Below are 20,118 nucleotides of genomic sequence, written 5' to 3'. Positions count from 1 at the left end.
AAATCGTGTGTGTGTGTGTGATTGTATCAGTCACTTTTCTCTTGCTGTGATAACACCATGACCAAGACAACTTATAGTAGAAAGAATTTATTTTATTTTATTGGTTTCACCGCCATCACAGCATGGAATTCTTGCAGCAGGTGGCAGACACAGCATCAGGAACAACTGGGGGCTCACATCTTGAACCACAAGTGGGAAGCAGAGAGCAAACCAAGACTAGTGTGAGTCTTTGAAATTTTAAAGCTCACCTCCAGTGAATACTTCCTTCAGCAAAACCACACCTCTGAAGTCTTCTCAGACGGTGCCATCAACTGGGGACCAAGTGTTCTAATGCTGACTATGAGGGACAATTCTCATTCAAACCACCACAGTGTCATATGTATTGTGTGCCTGTATGTACATGTTGCCTTCTTCTATCATTTTGCTTTTGGGGACAAGGTCTTTCACTAGACCTGGAGCTCAGAGATTGCCTAAATTAACTGACCAGTGAGCTCTAGGGATCGACTTGTTTCCATTCCCCACCCTCTCAATGCTCTTGGTTTTTATGTGTGTGCTGGGGATTTGAACTCAGGTTCTCATGCTTTCTGGGCATAAGCCATTTTCACAGGCCTCCAATATAACACATATTATATAAGAATATAATGCCAGGCTGAAGAAACAGTGTAATGGTTAAGGGCTTTTTTTCTTGCTCTTGCAAAAGACTTGATTGATTCCTGGTGTGAAAAGTCCTTTTGTTTATGTGTTGCTTTTATTGGTTAATGAATAAAGTTGTTTTGGCCAGTGGCTTAGCAGACTAGAACAAGGCAGGAATTCTAATCAGATAGAGGAGAAAAGAAGGCCGAGTCAAAGAGAAACCATGTAGCTGCCACAGGAGACAGACACCAGACACTGGACAGAACCTTGCATGTATGCCACAACCACACGGTGATATACAGATTAATAAAAAAAATGGGTTAATTTAAGATGTAAGAGCTAGTTAGATATATGCTTGAGCTATTGGCCAAACAGTATTGCAATTAATATAGTTTCTGTGTGTTTATTTTGCGTCTGGGTGGCCAGGAAATGAACAATCAGCCTCCGCCAACAATCTGCCACCCAACGTGGGAATGAGTCCACTCTTACTGGGACAACCCCCCCCCCCATCATGCTTCTCATTCACCAGCCCACTCACATTTCTCTCCTGCCTGCGGCCCACCTGCCGCTGCCTAAGACCCTGGCTCCCCCTACCCTCGCAGACCCACCCCTCCGTTTTGCACATCACAGCTTGCAACTGAGGGGAAGCTTTGGGTGTCTTTCTTATTCTGGCCATAAAAAAAAAAAACTCTCTCCATGTACAGAATCACTTTAATTGTCCTTAATAACTGCTCTTAATTTGTTAAGCAAAGCATATTTGTCAGTATCTAAGTAGGCAGCAACCCGTGAAAGCAAACCAGGATTGTTTGCAGGTGGCTGCTTATGTCTCTCCTCATCTCTCCTCCATGCGACTGCAACTGCGACACCTGCTGGCCAATATAGATTATTACACCCATTCACTGAAATTTCCTAAAGGAGTTAAATTAATTGATAAATTTGAAAGTTATATGATCACTGACAATATTACCATTCAGGAACTTAATAACCATTTTGCTTATGCTATGGATGGTATTCTACAAGGCTTTTGCAATTTTCCTTATACATCCATTTATTTGATTTTGGAAATTACCTTTGTTATTCATATCATATCCTTAACAAAATGGTTTGATAAGAGTTAAAATTGAGGCACTTTTAGAAATGATACAGTCTTTACAGACTAGTAATGAACAGCTAGCTGAAAAAACTAATACCATTAAAAAAGATAACATTAATTTTACAGACAAAATTCAATCCATGTCAAAGGGTGCTATGCTCAAATTCTCAAATATTGTTTCTAAATTATTGTTTACATTGAAAGGGGATACACTATAGAGATAAATACTTTGCATTGGTATGGATCTTGGTCTATTGATAAAAATTTAAAGTCAATTTTGTTATATGTATATTTCTGCTCTTGATTAAGGTATTGTGTTTGTGTAGCTCATTTAAAAATGTAATCCATAATTAAAAAATACAGGTTAATAGATAGTCATCTATAATACTAGAGCTTGTAGTCATGTTAGTTAGGTTGTCTAGATATATAGAGATATATTTCAGTTAGATAGATCATCTTCAAACCTTTCAAAGACCTACGGAACATGGAATTTAAAATGTTTAAGAACTTAGGACTTTTCATAACAATGAGACACATCTGCTCCTGGCAGCAACAATCTACTTCAAGAGGATGATGGTCATCGGAAGAGGTTCCTTGTGGAGTTTGCTAGTATTTGGGCAAAAAACTGCTCTTGCCTAGACTGTTTGATGTTATGCTGTATGAACTGGACATGCAAGACCCACAGAAAAAAAAGACTACTGAACTTGCCTAAAGGTGAGATGGTCCTTCAGGGTTCCTGTTTCATGAAAGTCTGCTAGATATTCTGCAGGACACAGAAGAAAGTGATTGACAAACTGCCAATATAGGCGGAACTGTCTTTGAAATTTCCTGCTTCTTGGGAAAGTCTGTCAGATACTGTATAGGCCTGTAGGCTGAAAATGGATGCTTCAATGATACAGAAGAACTTTGGGTGACTGTTCAGGCAGAGAGATGTCTCTGTCAATTCTAGAGTTTTGGAAGTTGCTTACAATGCACTTCCTGTTTACTTAGATAATATATCCTTCTGGAGTCTTTGATGGAGTTGAAGAATAGATGGTTATAGTTTTCCTTAGTTATAATAAAAGATAAAGTAGATATAAATGTTGTAACTGTAATTCTTGTTTGATACCTGTTTTATTGTATGTAATTTACTATGTTAAAGTTAAAACCTTCCTTTTCATTTAGATAGAAAAGGGAAAATGGTGTGGGAAGTCCTTCTGTATATGTGTTGCTTTTATTGGTTAACAAATAAAACTGTTTTGGCCATTGGCTTAGCAGAATAGAGAAAGGTGGGAATTCCAAACAGACAGAGGAGGAAAGAAAGAAGAGTCAAAGAGAAGCCATGTAGCCACCGCTGTAGAAGACAGATGCTGGACATTGGATGGAACCTTGCAGGTATGCCACAACCACATGGCAATACACAGATTAATAAAAATGTGTTAATTTAAGATGTAAGAGCTAGTTAGAAATACATTTAAGTTATTGGCCAAACAGTATTGCAATTAATACAGTTTCTGTGTGTTTATTTTGGGGAAAACAAACGAGTGGTCTGTTCCTACACATTCCCAGCACCTACACCAGGCAGTTCCCAACTTCCTCTAACTCTAGATCCAGGGGATTTGACCTCCTCTGGTGCCTACATAGATGTACTTAGGCACACATGATATGCACATAATTAAAAATAAGAATTAAAACTGGGCATGATGGCACATGCTTTTAATCCAAAAAAGCAGAGGCAAATGGATTGTTTGTGAATTCAAGGCCAGCCTAATTAGGCTACATAGTGAAATCCTGTTCCAAGAAACACCCTCCCCCCCCTTTAAAAAAATAAGATAGGGTCTGAAGAGAAGACTGCTCCAGAAGACCCTGCTTCATGTCCCAGTTCCAGGAGATCCGACACCCTCTTCTGGCGATAGTAGTCACCAGGCATGTGGCCAGCACAGATATGATTGTAGGCAAAATACCCACACTCATTAAAAAAGAAATAGATTAAGTCTTTAGAAATAAAGACTAGAAGCCATGATTTGTCTTTTTAATCATCTTCCAAAGGGTTTGAAAGGAAATGCAAGCACCAAAATTTAAAAATCTCACCCATAACAGCAGAGAAATCTCTGAACAGATTTTGTTTATAACAGCCTGCAAAAATTCCTGACTTCCATCACTTAGCACCAACCTCCTGGAGGACCCAGGACGGGGGGGGGGGGTAGCTCAGGAGTGGGAATTGGCATTCTCTGGGGGAGGCATCGTCCTAACGCTGCCTTTTTAATTTCCCCAGTGTTAGCATGATGTATTTAGGGCTCGCCACTAAATTAACGGCATAGTGCATTATGGTATGTGTTAGCGTCTTTGTTGTGCGTTATAGCATCTAATTTCCACTTCAGAGTAATTGGCCTCCGTGAGTCCTTTTTCCCGGCCCCTAAAAGCACTATCACTTAGTGACTTCGGATGAGGGTGGTGCGGTGATTAAGTGATTTACAATTTTAGTAAAAGTGAATGCTAAAATGATTAACCAAGCCACCAAATCACGCAAAATATTCTAAAACACAATGGGTTCCCTGGTGGCCATAGCGCCCATGGGCCCAGCCGCTAAACGGGTGCATTTTGGTTTATGTTGACGCGATGCAGCCAAGTGTCGCAACACACACTGAGCTCACGATTAGCACTCGTTGCTATTTGTATTGTGGTTCTGCACAATACAACCCCCAGGAGCTTGGGAAGGCTCGAGCTGACTTGGAGTTTGTACCTCCAGGACCAGACATGGCCATGCTTTGGTATTGTTTCATCTGTACACCTAGAATTCCTGAGCGCTATGTGGCACTGCCCTCCATATTTTCTGCGGTGCCATTTCAGAATGTGGATACAAATACTTGGAAGTAAAGGAGAATGGGTGCCAACCTTGTGAGTCCTTATCTCTCTGTAAATGACTGGCTGTCTGTGGTCAAGGGGACCATAATAGTATTGTTAACCGGTCAAAACCTAGAACCCCTTCCCCGGGTGGGGTGAAGGGCCTGTGAGGATTTTTCCAGCTGGGGTGGGGCCATCCTGGATGTGGATGGTACTGTTCCCTGGGCCAGGCCCTGGGCTGAATGAAAGGAGAGAAGATGAACCGTGACCCTGCACTCACCCCTCGCTTCTCTTCCTCCTGCGGGTGTAATGTGGTCAGTTGCCTGGCGCTCCTGTGCCCTGAATTCACACCATGGTGGGCTACAAAACCACGAGCTGGAACAATACCTCTTCCCTTTAACTTACGGGAAAAGAAACCAAGACAGAGACTGATGGTCAGTGTTTTAATTTTTATTGGCAAAAGTGCATTTATTTGGTGTGTAACGGGCATGCGCCACATAATGATGCTTCGGTTGACGAAGGCCGTAAAGACAACGGTGGGCCCCTGAGCTTGAAGTGGAGTTGGAAACTCTTACTGTGACACGTGAGATGCCCCCATAGGCCAGTGTGGCTGAACCCTTGCTTCCCACCCGGTGGCTGTTTGGGAAAGTTCTGAATCCCCTAGGAGGTGGGGCTTTAGTGGAGGTGGGTCGCTGGGCACAGGCCTTGAAGTTTTACAGCCTCTAGCTCCTGTCACCACGCCTGCTGTCACACCTTCCTTGCCATGGTGGACTGTGTCCTCTGGAATCATAATCCAAAACAAAGCTTTTCTCCCTTAAGCTGGCTTTCAAAGGACACATTCTTAACAGCCACAAGAAAGTGACTATGTCAGGCAGTCCCTTTACTGTGTCTTTCTGTATCTTTTCTGTTTAGATACACATGGTTGCATGCATGGTGTCTCTGTCTGCCATAGCATACTGCACAGGTTTGAAGCCTGCAATATGTAGATTAGGTATGTAGCAGCCCACTCTCTCTGGGCTTTTGGAAGCATGTTTTCTGAGGACAAAAGGCCTCAGGAACCCAGCAATGGTATTCTAGTCCTGAGTTCTTTCTCTCTGATGCATTCTAGGCTGAGAAAATAACTACAGGAACAATCTTGAGTGAACCTCTGAGGGGGACTCAGGGCAACACTGTCCACTGGTCTTCTGGTCTCCGCTTAGGTTAAGTTATGGTTTAGGAACAGTAGTTGGTTGTTTTTTACTCTTTACTTTTTGGGGGCCCGCCACCCAGCTCCCAAATAATCAGAGACTTATTTTTACTTATGAATGCCTAGCCTTAGCTTGGATTGTTTCTAGCCACTAGCCAGCTTTCCTTAATTATCTCGTTTACCTTCTACTGCTGGGCTTTTACCTTTCTCTATTTCTGTATATCTTTTCATCCCTTCTTATTCTATGTCTGGCTGTGTGGCTGTGTGGCCCCTAGCATCATCCTCTCTTCCTTTCCTTGCTCCTTTCTCCTTCTATTTATTCTCTTTGGATGTCAGCCCTGCCTATCCTTTCTCTGCCTTGCTATTGGCTGTTCATCTCTTTATTAGACCAATCAGGTGTTTTAGGCAGGCAAAGCAACACAGCTTCACAGAGTTAAAACAAAACAATGAATGCAACACGTCTTTTTACTATTAAACAAATATTCCACAGCATAAATGAACATAGCATATCTTAAATATTCCACAAGGAACACCACAGATGGCGTCACTTCTGACACCACACGGTTTGCAGGCACAAGTTCATCTGCTTTTGAGGTGAGCCTAACTCTGTCATTTGATGCTCACTTTCTCTTCCTGACTGTTCAGCCTATAGATTGCAAGCCAAGGCATCAGACGTAGGCTCAGCCATGTCACAGCTTATCCACAGTTGTCTGTCAAACCTCTGTTTATGTGTGTGTGTGTGTGCATGTATGTATGTACAAATACATATAAAATTTTAGGTTGCAGACTACTCTATAAGTTTGAGAGAAAAGGCTATAAATCTTAGCAGCTTCTGGGAGGAGAAGAGAAGCAGTCATGCCTTTGGAGTTAGGGTCAGAAATAGATCCTTCATGCAACTGTAATCTCTGCTTTTACTAAATCTGGAATGACATAGGAAGTACACAGTTTGGGGACCTGGAGAGAGCTCAAGCTACAGCAGAGGGTCATTGACTGGGACACACTAGCAGACATCTGGTGGCCAGAGATCCTTGTTGACAGTGTTCCTGTGAGTAGAGAGATTCTAGGGTACAGAGGGCAGGCAGTGAACTTTGAACACTTCACACTGTATCTGATGTGCAGGAGGAACCCAAGGCTTTCCAAGGAGTCCCACTGACTTCACACAGACGCATGCTATGAGCAAGCAGCCCATTAGGGGGTGCTGTGCCCATCTTAGACTAGAAAATGCAATCATTTTTCCATTAAGCTAGCTTCTGGGGGAACCAGGAGGGATTTCAACATGGTCTGGCTGTATAGAGTCAGTGGACAACGTTCCCCCTGCACTCCTGCAAGCAACAAGGACTTGCCTGTGATGCTCTAAGGCATCCCATGAAAACATCAACTGAGAAAACGAAGACTTTCCTAAGTATCGAAAGGTTCTCCACAGCAGGATGCTACGAAGGATGGATGGATTTATAAATGCAAAGCAATAGGGCAGAACTGAAGGCTGTCTGCTCCATCAATACTGAACAATTTCTAAAACCTGCCTCCTGCTTTCAGAGAATGAATTTACTCTCCACTTCACTGGCAGAATAGGAGCAATTGTAATGGGAGTTTCCACTCTGTCCACCCGCTCATTGCCAGCGCACATCATGGGAACAGGCAGGGCAACGGTGTTTCTATCATTAAAAGACGCCTCTCCCCTGTGCACCTGACTCCAGCTCCACTCACTGCCCCAAACGGAACTTCCTTCCATCCTTGTGCTTGGGAACTTTGATTAGTGGGTGCCTCCACCAGACTGACCCGTGGGGAATTTTCTTGATTGTTGCGGAGGGGCCCAGCCCACTAGGAGTGGTGCCACCCCTGGGCAGGTCCTTCGGTGGTATAAAAAAAAGTAGGTGGAGCAAGCCAGTAAACACTGCTACTCAGTGGCCTCTGCTCCAGCTGCTGCCTCTAGGTCCTGTCCTGACTTCCCATAGGTATGGACTACAAGCTCTTAAGGTGAAATGAGCCCTTTCCTCCCCAAGTTGCTTTTGGTCATGGTGTCTCTAACACAGCGATAGAAAGAAAACTAAGACCCATGCCCTTCCTAGAATTTCCTGTCAACACATAAACATACAATTAACCCAACCTTCCTTTTAAAAAAAATCGCATTAACTTGCGTGTGTGTGGGGGGTATTGGTGGATACGGATGCATGTGCCAGTGTGTGTATGGGGGGAGGCAGCAAGAGGACAGCTTGCAGGAGTTGGTTCTCTGCCTCTACCATGTGGGTCCTGGGGATCAAATGCAGGTTGTCTGACTTGGTAGCAAGTGATCCTACCCCATATACCACGTTGTTCACGAAAGCTGAAACTTGGAATATTCTCAGATTCTCTGTAGATCCAGTAAACAAATGCTAAGTGAATAAATGACCAGCCTTGCTGCAGGGACTCCCTGCAACCCATGCATGGAGCTCCAAGGCTGCAGCTTTTACCACCCATGCTGGGGTGGACTTTGGTGATACAGTTGTCTTTGGGCCATCCCCGCTCCTGTAAGCAGCGCCCCCATACTCCTGTTAGTAACCCCGACAGACTCACTGGCTCACCAAGCTGGACTCTGGTGTGATCGTTACTTCGGTCTGGAATAGGTCTCCTTTCTGGGGTGAGTAGGCAGGCTGCATCTCCCCAGTAAAAGTCTCACACAACAAACATCTATTGTTATTTTAATTTGGTAAACATGGGGGTGAATTTTAGGATGCCAAAAGATACCTCACAGCCTTGAATGTGACCTTATGGAAATAAGGCCGTTACAGATGTCAGTCATTAAGATGAGGCCATGCTTGAGAAAGATGGAACCCGGATCAGACGTACACAGACACACGCAGTGAGAACATGCCGGTACGAGCTGCAGGCAGATGATGCAGCAGAAGCCCAGGCAGCTTCCAACAGTCCCTAGAGGACAGGCCTGCAGAGCTGGGCCTGACTTGCTGCCCTGGGTCCTGTGAGATGAGATCCATTCTTCTGGTCAGGGTGGTAGTTTCTTCCAGCAGCTGTAGGAAGCTCGCAGACCCTACATGTCGCTGTTCCCTTTGGCTGCTTTTACAGATGTTTTTCCATTTAGTTTTAATTTTTGTGTTGTAATTTTTTAACAACTTTAAAAACTATTGTTATTCTGTGTGTGCATGGGTGCACCACAGTTCACGTACGGTCAGAGGACAAACTTGTGGACGGGTCTCTCTGTCCACCTCTACAAGTGACCTGGGTTGCTGGCTTGCAGAACAGGCACCATTACCAGCTGAGTTTTCTCACTGGACCTTAAGAGTTTTACTTTGATGTGTCTTGTTAATTTCTGTGTTTGGGGTTCACCGTTCCTCCACTTGAGGACTTACTTTTTCCCCATCAGACTTGAAAAATACATTCCCCCAGCATACAGCATTCCCGTCTATACACTAAGTCGCACTGATAAAGGCCAATGATTCCATCATCACAGAATCGTGATTAGCTGCATAACCCAAGGGTAAGCAGAAGGCACAACTAGACAGCTAGGGCACAGATTTCCAGAGAGCAAAAATACCTACACCAAACAGCCCACAAACTTCCTCTATAAGGAGCTATGAGAGCTCTAAGGGCAAGGAAAGAAAATTACAAATAAGGGCTACATTCTGACAAGGCTGACAAAAATGCGCAAGAATCCTATCAGTGAGTTTTTAAAACATTTTAACTTTTCATTATTTATTTTTTGTGTGCGTGCATGCCGTACCACACTTGTGGAAGGCAGGGTAACTTGCGAGAAAAGCAGTTCTCACCTATCATGTGGGGCACAAAGACTGAACTCAGGTTGTCAGGCCTCGACCAGTAATTTTAAAAACAGATGATAAAATTCCATTTGCAGCAGCAACCAAATCTTTTAAGTAATTACTAAAAATTTCAGGAAACGATTACTATTGATACACATATATTCATGTTCTGGTATGTATTATATACATGGAATACATGTGCACTCACAAGTATGTAAAGACATACATACCTTACTGCAGGATATAAAATAGAGACTGAATAAATAAACCGCTTTTGTTCACATTGGGATTTCTGATGGGCCTCAAAGGGCAGCTTTCCCCACCCAAGAGCCCAACATCACAACCAGAAGCAGCAGAGAGGTCAGAGAGAGACTCTCATTACCAAGAGTTGGATGATACAACTTAGTCTGTCCACGGAAGGGGCTGATTAGCCAAATGACAGCATTATGCCGCTTTGCCAGCTTGGTCACAGCCAAGGCCCAGGACAAGAAGCCCAGGGGCTCTCCTTTGTCTTGTCAATGAAATAAACTCACTTCAGTGTCCTAGGAAATAACAACCCATCAGAGAGCAGGGCTGGCTGGGCTTGTGGAAAATTCCACAGATGGCTGGCCAGCAGGACTTGACATTAACCCCACGTGAAGAGATTCCGGCCAGATGCATACATCCACACTATGTGATTCTATTTGGCACCACAGAGACCTTTGCTCAGAAGCTGATACGTAAACTCTAAATAACACCCTTATGGACATGGTCATTAGAAAATTCAGATTTTTTTTTTTTTGAAAACACTGACATAATAATCAAACCACTAAGGGAACAGAGGTATTTAAAAATACTAGAAGCAGAGACAGTGTTTTGAGTTGAACACTCCCCAGATCCTCTTCACTATTCAAGCTTATTACGGCTTTGCTGTTCTCACTATGGCACCTGCGCCCATGGCACCTGCGCCCGCTGGCTACTCGGCTCACCTGAAGGCTCCTGGAGGCACTTACACGCCACCTCTCGGCTTCAGCAAAGGCTCACTCCCGTGAGGGAGACACTGTGGGTGGGCGAGGGAACTACGGTTAGCCCGCCTCCTCACTTCTGCAGGTAAAGGGACGGGGTCTGTCACTAGACAACAACAGGGACAGAGGACGAGCGGGCTGTACCGTCTGAGCTGTGAATACGGTAAACTCATAAACAGAGACCATTCAGTTATCACAGGGACAACTGGTAGAGCCTGGTGTATCAAGACTGAATGCTCACGTCTGGCAACACACGCTATGTAAACTGACTGCGGAGGGTAATCAGGTAGGGATGCGTATTTGTCTCAGGATTTGGAAGGGAGGCAGGCACACCTGGTGTAGTGTCTGAAATGCTGAATGTTTTCATTGTAACACTGAAAGTCTGACGTTCATAAAAGAAACTGTATGTTGCCTATGTCATCTCTCCGGTGTTAGGGGCTGACGTCGGCAGAAAATCTCCTGATAACCCTTATGCTGACAAGGTCTCACTCCTTGATGCATAATCCAGGATTTGAGCATTATGTAAATTATCTTTTGCCTTGTTGGAATTCACTTCTTGTGAGTTTTCTGATGTAAAAGGAAGTTTGATTTATGGCGAAATGTTTTCTTGCATGTGTTACATTCATAGGGCTTCTCCCCCGTGTGTATTTTCTGATGCTCAGTCAGAGTCCAGAGCCGACGGTAGCTTTTCCCACATTCGTTACATGAATACGGTTTCTCTCCGGTGTGAATCCTCTTATGCACCGTGAACGCTGACTTATGGCGGAAAGACTTCCCACACTCTTTGCACTTATGTGGCTTTTCCCCAGTGTGAGTTCGCTGATGCTCGGTAAAGGAGACTTTCTGGCAGAAGGTTTTCCCACACTCTTTACACTCATAGGGCCTCTCTCCTGTGTGTGTCTTCTGATGGTGCCGGAGAGCTGACTTCCGGCAGTAGGTCCTCCCACACTCGGGACATTCGTACGGTCTCTCCCATATGGTTCTCTTATGTGTAAAGTGGCGTGAGCTTTTGTGGACGGTGCGCTTGTGCTCATGACACTCGTAGTGACTCTCCTTTGTGTCCGCCCTGTTCTGCTCACTGCAGTTTGACTTCGCGGCGGGTGGGCGGCCCCACTTACTAATCGCGCCGTTCTTCTCTCCGGTGTGAGTTCTCTGGTGTATCGTGAGTGTTGTCTTAAGGTAGAAAAGCTTCCCGCACTCAGTACACTCGAAAGTCTTCTTTCCTCTGTGGATCACCTGATGCGCGACGAGGGCGGACTTCGTGCACAAAAACTTGCCACACTGGCGGCATTTATAGGGCTTCTCTCCGGTGTGGCTTCTCAGATGCACGTTGAGGGCCGACTGGCAGAAGAAGGTCTTGTCACACTCCGTACACTCGTACGGTTTCTCCCCTGTGTGGATTCTCTGGTGCGCTGTCAGGGCTGACAGACAGAAGAAGGTTTTCCCACACTCCTTACACTCGTTGGGCCTCTCTCCTCGGTGGGTTCTTTGGTGCACAATGAGGTAGGACTTCTTTCCGAAGGCGTTCCCACACTCCTTGCATTTGTAAGGCTTCTCCCCTGTGTGTGATCGGAAATGCTCAGCCAGTGCTGACTTCCGAAAGAAGGTTTTCCCGCACTCGTTACACTCGTAGGACTTCTCCCCGCTGTGGATTTTCTGGTGCACGATGAGGGCCGACTTGTCGATGAAGGTTTTCCCACACTCTCTGCATTTATAGGGTCTCTCCCCGGTGTGAATCCGGTGGTGTCGAGTGAGGCTTGCCTTTATACGGAAGGTTTTCCTGCAGTAATTGCAAGCGTAGGGCCGCTCTCCCGTGTGGATCCTCTGGTGCACGATGAGGGTGGACCTCTTCGAGAAGGTTTTCCTGCACTCTGCACATTCGCTCCGCTTCCTCTCCGCACACTCCTCCGTTCCTGCAGAGGGGGCTGACTGCTGGAGGGCGGGTTTCCCGCCCTTGTGTTCAGAGGGTTGACTTACAGACTGGACATTCTGGTCTTTGGTAATATCTTCACCCTGACCCCCAACGTCCCTAACCTCATCAGGTTTGCTCCGTTCTACCCCAGAATGGCCTTTGTCAGTCTTCCTGTGGAGCGGAGGTTTCTCGCACCCATCGGGCTCAGCAAGTACCTTTGCTTTGCTTTGCTTTGTGACAGTTTTTTCTGAATTAGTTTTCAAGTCATTTCCACCTGGATCATATTTATGAAGCATTTTTTCTGAAGAAACAGTATTCATGTCTGGAGCAACTGTTTTCTCAAACAGAGCAGCTTTTTCTGGCATTGTTTTGTTACTGCAGGCTAAAACTGGCTTCAAATGCTTGTCTTGTGTTCCCTTGTCCTTCTGTAAGGCAGCATCATCTTCTGGAAGGAAGGAATAGGATTAACATTAATATATGAGTTCTGTGTAGCTTTGAAATGACAATGTGTAGAAAGGCCTTATGGGGGCCAAGTCTTCAGGGCCGGCTTTCCAGTGTTAAAGAGATTCAAGGGTAAATATCTCCTACTTTATACATTTATAGAGAAAAAAATCAACAATAACACAAGGGAGGGGGGGAGAAATTCACCTCTACCAGCTTACTTAACTGTGCCAAAGAAAGAAGAAACTGGCAAAGACTGTAAAAGCTGTGGACACTGACAGAAACATTCCAACACGGAACAGTTCCCAACATCTCCTGGAAGTGTGGCTGACAGGTGACACAGACAAGGATGTGGTGGGAACCGAAGAGAAAAGTCTCCAGGCAGAGACCAGGCATAGCAGACCTCAGAAAGCCAGTGTTCACCAGGAAGAAGGGGCAAACTTGAGAACTTTGGAGTTTGTACAAGTGCAATGGAGAATGGAAAACAAGAGTCGGAGATGATGCCGGGCGGTGGTGGTGCACGCCTTTAATCCCAATCTCAGGAGGCAGAGGCAGGTAGATCTTTGTGTGTTCGAGGCCTATCTTGTCTACAAAAGCTAGTTCCAGGACAGGTAGGCTTGTTACGCAGGGTAACCCAGTCTCAAAAAAACAGAAGAAAAAAAAGAAAGAGCTGAGTGGGGATGGATTGCAAGAACGCAGCAAGGGCTTTGGCGGGCGTGGTGGGGGAAGAATGAAGAATTAGTGTGTGGTGGAGGAGCTTGGGTTCTGTAGACAGAGTACTTAAAGTCAAACATTTTTATAGAATACATTTATTTGAGAAGAGCATTTTAATATATACAGCACGGGAGCTAGTTTCCTCAGTCACTTATAGAGCTCTACGCCCCAGAAGATTCCAGAAAAAAAAAAAAAGATCATATAGGTGCCAGCTGCGATCACTAGCCAGCCAGGGACTCGAATTCTTTGGTTTTTACCTGCTCGGTCTTCACATTTCCCTGCATGGCTCTGACGTGGCGATTCTTCCACTATCCAAGGCTCTTTGCCTTGCTCCAGTTTTAAGATCACATCTGGTTTGCTAACACGAAACCCTGTTAAGGAGAAATAAGAGGGAACTGGGAGCAAGCTCTGTGGACTTCAAGGACTAAAGGCTGGGGAAACTGAGCAACCGAGAAGCCCCACAACAATTCAATGGGGCTGACACAAATGAGTGTAGGACAGGTACACGTGTGTGCATGTGTGCACACAACTGTCATCATCCTGCTCCCTTGTTACTCAAGGAGAGAGAGCTCATTCTGATATCCGCATGTCCTTGTGACACAGAAGAAAGGAGACTGCGCTCACCCGCTGAGATGAAGTTCCGGTAGTTCTCCAGCATCACGTCCCTGTACAGAAGGCGCTGCGCGGTGCTCATGTACCGCCACTCTTCGTGGGTGAAGGCCACAGTCAAATCCTTGAAGGAAATTGATCTCTGAAAGGACATGTTTCATTTGAGATAATCAGAACTGAGCAACAGCAAATCTGTGGGAATATCAAACATAAGGAGGGTGCTGTCACGGCCAACGTTAGGCTGTAAGAGATGCTTCATGGGGGACGAAAGAGCAGAAACTGCTCACTGTTTATGAATGAGCGTTTTAAATGTGCAGATTATACTGTGCCCTGGATCCCAGGTTACCGACTCATGTGCAGTATGGCTCTTGCTCCCACGGAGCACCCAGCATAAGTGACACAGGCGGAAACTGCACCTCAGCAGGAACACACATGCTAGACAAAGGGTGACCACAAATGGTCCTATTTTGGGCCATCGGACTTCTGTGAGATGATCATTTTAGCCCTCACGTGAGGTGTGTCTTGCCATAGTGTGCTCACTGAGAAATACACTCAGGCAAAACATGCATGACAGCCGAAGAGCAGTGGGAAAGGAAGGCTGTAGGGGAAGTGGGCAGAGCACACGGGTACCTACCCCGGTTTCTGCAACACATCAGTAACACACTCGTCCATGTACTAATGACCTGTGTGTTTACCTGGAAATCATAACATAACTCTACAAGCAATATGTTGGTGCCAATAAGCACGTTAACACCATTGACAACTTGCTGTTCCCGTGCTTCCGGCCACGATATGAATATGAAGAGAAATGTATGGGCTGCTATGGGGCTCCTCGTCCTCCACCCTGGAGACCACTAGTATGAAACGTGCAAACCCACAGAGGTAAACACTAGGGCAGCAGGACCCAATGTGCACGCTGGAGGCAACCCTGCAGCACACGGGTGATGGCAAGCCACTGTCTGTGGGCCAAATTCAGCCACTGTAGCTGAATCTGGCCAGCGCGTGGTTCACACTTTGCCCGTGACTTCCTCATGCAACCACTGCTGCATTTAGAACTAAAGGAGACTGTATCCAAGCAAAACTGTAAACAGTTACTATCTGGCCTCCCAGAAGAAGCTTGCTGTTCCATGCTTGAAAACACGGGAAACGACAGGTAAAAGGTCAAAGGGGAGAAAATGAGCATGCCCTTCCATAGGGAGCATCAGTGAGATGAAGGCACTCCGCTACTTGAGGACCAAGATAGACTGACCACATGGGGGACGGCACGACCAGAGCTGGGCACACGCCAACATCATATGCTAAGAGACTGAACACATACCTCATTTTCTTTTGCTCCCTCTCCCCGTTTTTGAAACAGTTTCAGACTGTAGCCCAGGCTGGCCTCAATCCATAGCAACTCTCCTGCATTAGCTTCCTAAGTACTGGAATTACAGGCGTGAGCCGCCACACCTGGCTTTGGGCCTCATTTTCTTTCTAGCTTGTGTAACTGAAGGATTAACAGCCTTGGTAGGAAACAGTGGGGAAGAAGCACACTGGACAGACAGACTGCCAACATTATTTCTTTTTTGGACAGCAGGACTCCTAGTGCCTTTAGAGGACCCTTGCGGAGAAGTAAAGCAAGAATCCCACACTGAGGTTCTTCGAGGCAGGAAGATTTCAGAGCACAAAGGGTTGCAAGGTAAAACTCTAAATGAGAGTATCCCTGGCTGTCAGGGAACTCTATGTAGCCCAGGCAGGCCTCAAACTTAGAGATCTACCTGCCTCCCAAGTGCTGGGATTAAAGTCATATACCGCCCTGCCCCGCAATAAGTTCATTCTTCTGGTACTGATCTGATTCCTTATTTTCCTTGAGGCTGAATTTTATATATTTCTACCATTTCACCTGAGTGTATGTGTTGTAATCCAATGACAACCCACGGCCCAAGGTGGGAAGTGAAGCCCTCAGTGACTTACCTGGGAACTGTCCATTTTCAGGTGCTCTCAAGAAAGGGCCAGGAATGATGATCGAAGGGCTGGGTGAGGAAGAATGGGGTCAGTCACAGACACACCATGGAAGGAAAGGACCCTGCGGCCAGCATCACACAAGAAGCAACCGCTTGAGGGAACGCCCACAAGCAGCTCTGAATGGACCAGTCCGAGCTCTTCTCACTGTGTGGATGGAAACAAAGGGGTTAAGCTGAATTACTGTCTTACTTATGCCGCCTTAAAAAACAAACACACAACACTTAGGAGTTCATATTAGATCAGATCAATAAACTTTAGTATGTATAAAGCCTGGAAAAGCAGTACAGCAAAAAAGGAACTCTAAGATTAAGACATTAATTAATTAATTTCTGGCATCACTTACCTGTTTTCCTAAGAATGCGTTCTGAGTTGAGATCAGAAAACCCAGACAGAAGGGCTGAGGGTTTTAATATGATTACCATTCGGCTCCCCTCCCCCCAACCTTAACTGCAGTTTCATGAGAGGCCTCTGCTTAAATGTGGTAGAGGACAAAGGCCTGACCTGGGAATCAACAGGCTGGAATTAAATTCTTGGCTCTGTCACCAGCAAACTACCTAAATGGTTAAAATAGCTGCCTTGCTCATTTGAAAAGAAGGTAATTTTAAATATCTGAAAAACCTTCTCTCTAGGTACACTATGTCATTCTATATGAAGTCGTTTTCGACCCCAGGGTGGTGATGGACGTGGTTTGAGCAACTCAGACGAAACGGCATGCATTTGTTCCAAGTGATGGAGAGACCTTTCCCTCATCCGTGGCAGGCATCCTTTCCCTCCAAACGACAAGCCCTCAATGAAGCGTCATTCAGCCCAATCTGGACCTGCTCATTCTCTCAATCGCAGCTCAACCCGTAGCAGCCCTGAAGGTTTCCTGGTCCAAGGGCATCCGCAGGACTTACTGCGATCCGATTTTTGCATGCACACACCTCTCCTTCCCAGGATGCCCGCCCTGAGGCCTGCAGCCCCGTGACGCCCGGCGGCCTCGCCCGGCTGCTGGATAGCCGCGAGCCTTCGCGGGCCCCGGGCGGGCTCTGGTCCCTCCGATCCTGACTCGAGCTCGCTACTCGGTCTTCCTCTGGCTCCGGGGAAATCTTCTTTTATAGTTCCCAGAAGGCTCCGAGGAACCGCTGCGCTTAGGAGCAGCGGGAGCCTCACCTAAAAGCGCTCGGAGAACCGGAAGCGCATACATCAAGGCTCGGAGACGGCGCGTGCGCAACGCCTCAGTGCGGCCGTTCCCATGGTTCTCCGAGGGGTGCTGCAGTCTGTCCCGGACTACATTTCCCACAAAGTTCCGCGACCTCCGCAGACGATTTCCTCTGGCGCTTGATTTTAATCAATGGGCTGTGAGCCATGAGTACAAAAGGAGTGTGAGAAAGAAAGATTACAGCCTTGGAAAGTAATCCCAACAGTGTATTAAGGAAACAATAATGACTAAAGGGTTCTCTCAGAATCGAAAAATAATGGCTAGTTCCAGGACAGGAACCAAAAACTACGGAGAAACCCTGTCTCGAAAAATCAAAAAAAAAAAAAAAAAAAAAAAAAAGAAAGAAAATAATAGCCATACTACTCACTCCCGGCTGAGTTTATTGACAGGTGGATTCTCTTCTGCCAATCTTACATAAGGGGAAATCGCAATAATTAACGGCAGAATACTTTAACAGTATAATTTTTCGGTTATTTTATTTTATACATATGGATACATTGCCTGCACGTATGCCTCTCCATCACTTGTGTGTCATGACTGGTGTCTGAGGACGTCAGCAGAGGGTACCATGTGGTTGCTGGAAACTGGTCCTCTGGAAGAGCAGCCAGTACTCTTAACCATTGAGCCATCTCTCCAGTCCCTTAACAACATAGTTTAACAGCACCAATTATATATAATGCAAGAAATATAGAAACTAACCTTTCATCCATGGGGACAAATTGTATATGCGTATACATATTAAAGAATAAAGCTATACAATATGTTTTATTCACTGGAAGGCATGGAGGTTTCTGACACAGTTACCTGTTATCATTAATACCAAAAGGAACAGCAAGGTGCAGAGGCTGAGAGATGGCTCTCAGTGAGCCAGGCTTCCAGGGATTCGATGCTAATATATTGATTCCCACATCGAACGTGGCTGTCTTGTGGTTTTAAGCAAAAGGGGCATCAAAAGGGACCCCGCAGGTTTCCAAAAAAAAATCTAACCTGTGATGTCCTGGCAGTCAGGTTTGTCTGCAATGTTCCTAGAGTCTGTGCAAAACTTTAGTTTGCTATGCCCAGTCCTTGGGGACCCCAAAAGGTGACCAGGGAGACCGACTCACTGAAATGCAAAAGCAAGGTTATCGGGTGCATGTTACAAGCCTGCCAGGACCTTGTCAGCGCAGCAGCAAGAGGAGGTACCCCACCTTTCTAGAGAGCACTATTTAAAGGCAAAACAGAAAAGTTACATTAGCAGGGTGTGGGTGACGGGCTCAGTCCTGATTGGTTGACATTTGTCTGGGGGTGTTCTGTCGAAAAGCTATGGGTGTGTGCTGGCAGGTGATCCTACCTATAACAGTTGGAACATTAAGAATTTCCTTTGGATGGTCTGTTCCTGGGTGGTGCCTGGGTAATCTCAGTTTTTTGTCTTTATAGAACCAGGTATTGCCTTAGGGTAAACTACTGAGACTCAGTCCTCTACTAAGCTTGTCTTGCTGGGGCCTACAAGTCACCTAGTTTCCAGAGATCAACTGGAAATCAAAAGAAGCAGAGAGGCAAAGCAGAGAACAGACGAATCTTTCTCAGCAACCCAGCCATGCCTCAACTTCCAGGCATCCTTGTCCCAACTTCAGACTCAAGAGTGAGCCTTCTTAAGCACTGTATGCAGTCACGCTCATGGGTGCCTCAGCTGCACAAAGAATCTCGTGAAGCAGAGCCACACAGTCAATCAATACCAGTATAGCATACTTTTGAAGTGATGGAGTGATGCAGTTTCCCACAGTGACCACTAGATGGCAGAAGACTCTCCAGCCAGCTTTCCTCGGAGGCTCCCCATTCGCTGGGAAAGCCTTTGTGTGAAACCACAGTAGCTAAGGGGGTTTAGTCAGGAAGGCCTGGTGACAGCAAGCACTGAGGAAGGCTCTAACTCTTTCTGATACTTTAGACAATGTACCCAGCTGCCGTTAATGTGGGTCAAGTAATTTGCGGGGACTCTTTTTTTCCCTAGCCTCATGAAACTAGTACCTTGTTCTGATAACTTTTCCCTTGGGGACAGCCCCAACCTACTCAAGAATTCCGCATACACTCACAGGCTCTGCACTGCACAGCACCCGAGGACCCACTGATGTCTACTATATGAGAAAAACCCACTAGACAGAGCTTTGCCAAACCTATAAAACTGTCAAGATCATCCACAAAAAGATGGCCCATGATTTTCCTAGCCAAGGTGTAGGTGTGCGATCTAAACCAAGCTTGCCATGAATCTGAACTTGAACCCTGAGCAGAACGAGAGATTGATTCGTTCTGACACGGATGCTATAAAGAGTGTCCATGAGGCTTGCTACTGGGTCTCCAGGGCTCTGCTGGTCCTGGACCTTCCCAACACCTACAGCCTGCTTTTTGAATCACTCAGAAACGTGTTCTGTTACTGGCAAACAAGGAGCCCCAGTGGGTCAGTCCACACTTCAGACTAAGATGGAAGCTAGATCCAGAGAGGGTCTGTGTTGGGATTGAGGCAAGTCTCCATCCATTATAGGCTTCTCATTCATCACAGCAACGTTTGGGAGACCTGCTCTGTGCCCAGAGCTGCTCTATTACAGCGATTTATTTATTATAATATTTTAATTTACTCTTTGGGAATTTCATGTGTATATAGTGGTGTGGGAGGTCCTTCTGTCTATGTGTTGCTTTTATAGGTTAATGATTAAAGAACTGCTTTGAGCCTATGGCAGGGAAGAACAGAGCTAGGCATGGAAAACTAAGCTGA

At 45.8% G+C, this 20,118-nt stretch overlaps 1 protein-coding gene across 3 annotated transcripts; it reads right to left on the bottom strand.

The window, feature by feature from the left end:
• Positions 1-8,400: 8,400 nt before the first annotated feature.
• Positions 8,401-17,340, bottom strand: Znf334 (zinc finger protein 334). Of its 3 annotated transcripts, none has more exons than XM_057781653.1 (5): positions 17,068-17,340; positions 16,121-16,315; positions 14,183-14,309; positions 13,816-13,929; positions 8,401-12,848 (listed from the first exon to the last, which is right to left on the bottom strand). In XM_057781653.1, the coding sequence occupies exons 2-5, from the start codon at positions 16,133-16,135 to the stop codon at positions 11,041-11,043; spliced, it is 2,064 nt and encodes a 687-aa protein (XP_057637636.1). In that variant the 5' UTR covers positions 16,136-16,315; positions 17,068-17,340; the 3' UTR covers positions 8,401-11,040. The 3 variants fall into 3 exon arrangements, with proteins under 3 accessions (XP_057637636.1, XP_057637635.1, XP_057637637.1); XM_057781652.1 differs by having other exon boundaries at positions 17,095-17,340; XM_057781654.1 differs by having other exon boundaries at positions 8,401-12,845; positions 17,095-17,340.
• Between the last annotated feature and the right edge of the window lie 2,778 nt (positions 17,341-20,118).

Source organism: Chionomys nivalis, chromosome 9, assembly GCF_950005125.1.
Source record: "Chionomys nivalis chromosome 9, mChiNiv1.1, whole genome shotgun sequence".
NCBI lineage: Eukaryota > Metazoa > Chordata > Mammalia > Rodentia > Cricetidae > Chionomys > Chionomys nivalis.
The sequence above is the reverse complement of the archived record's forward strand: the minus strand, read 5'-3'. Positions and strand labels throughout refer to the sequence as shown.

Coding starts and splice junctions, on each gene's coding strand:
- Znf334 (XM_057781653.1), bottom strand. Junction 13,930..14,182: donor CCGGAACTTCATCTCAGCGG/GTGAGCGCAGTC, acceptor TCTCCTTAACAG/GGTTTCGTGTTAGCAAACCA. Junction 12,849..13,815: donor GAAATGTGAAGACCGAGCAG/GTAAAAACCAAA, acceptor CCTTCCTTCCAG/AAGATGATGCTGCCTTACAG.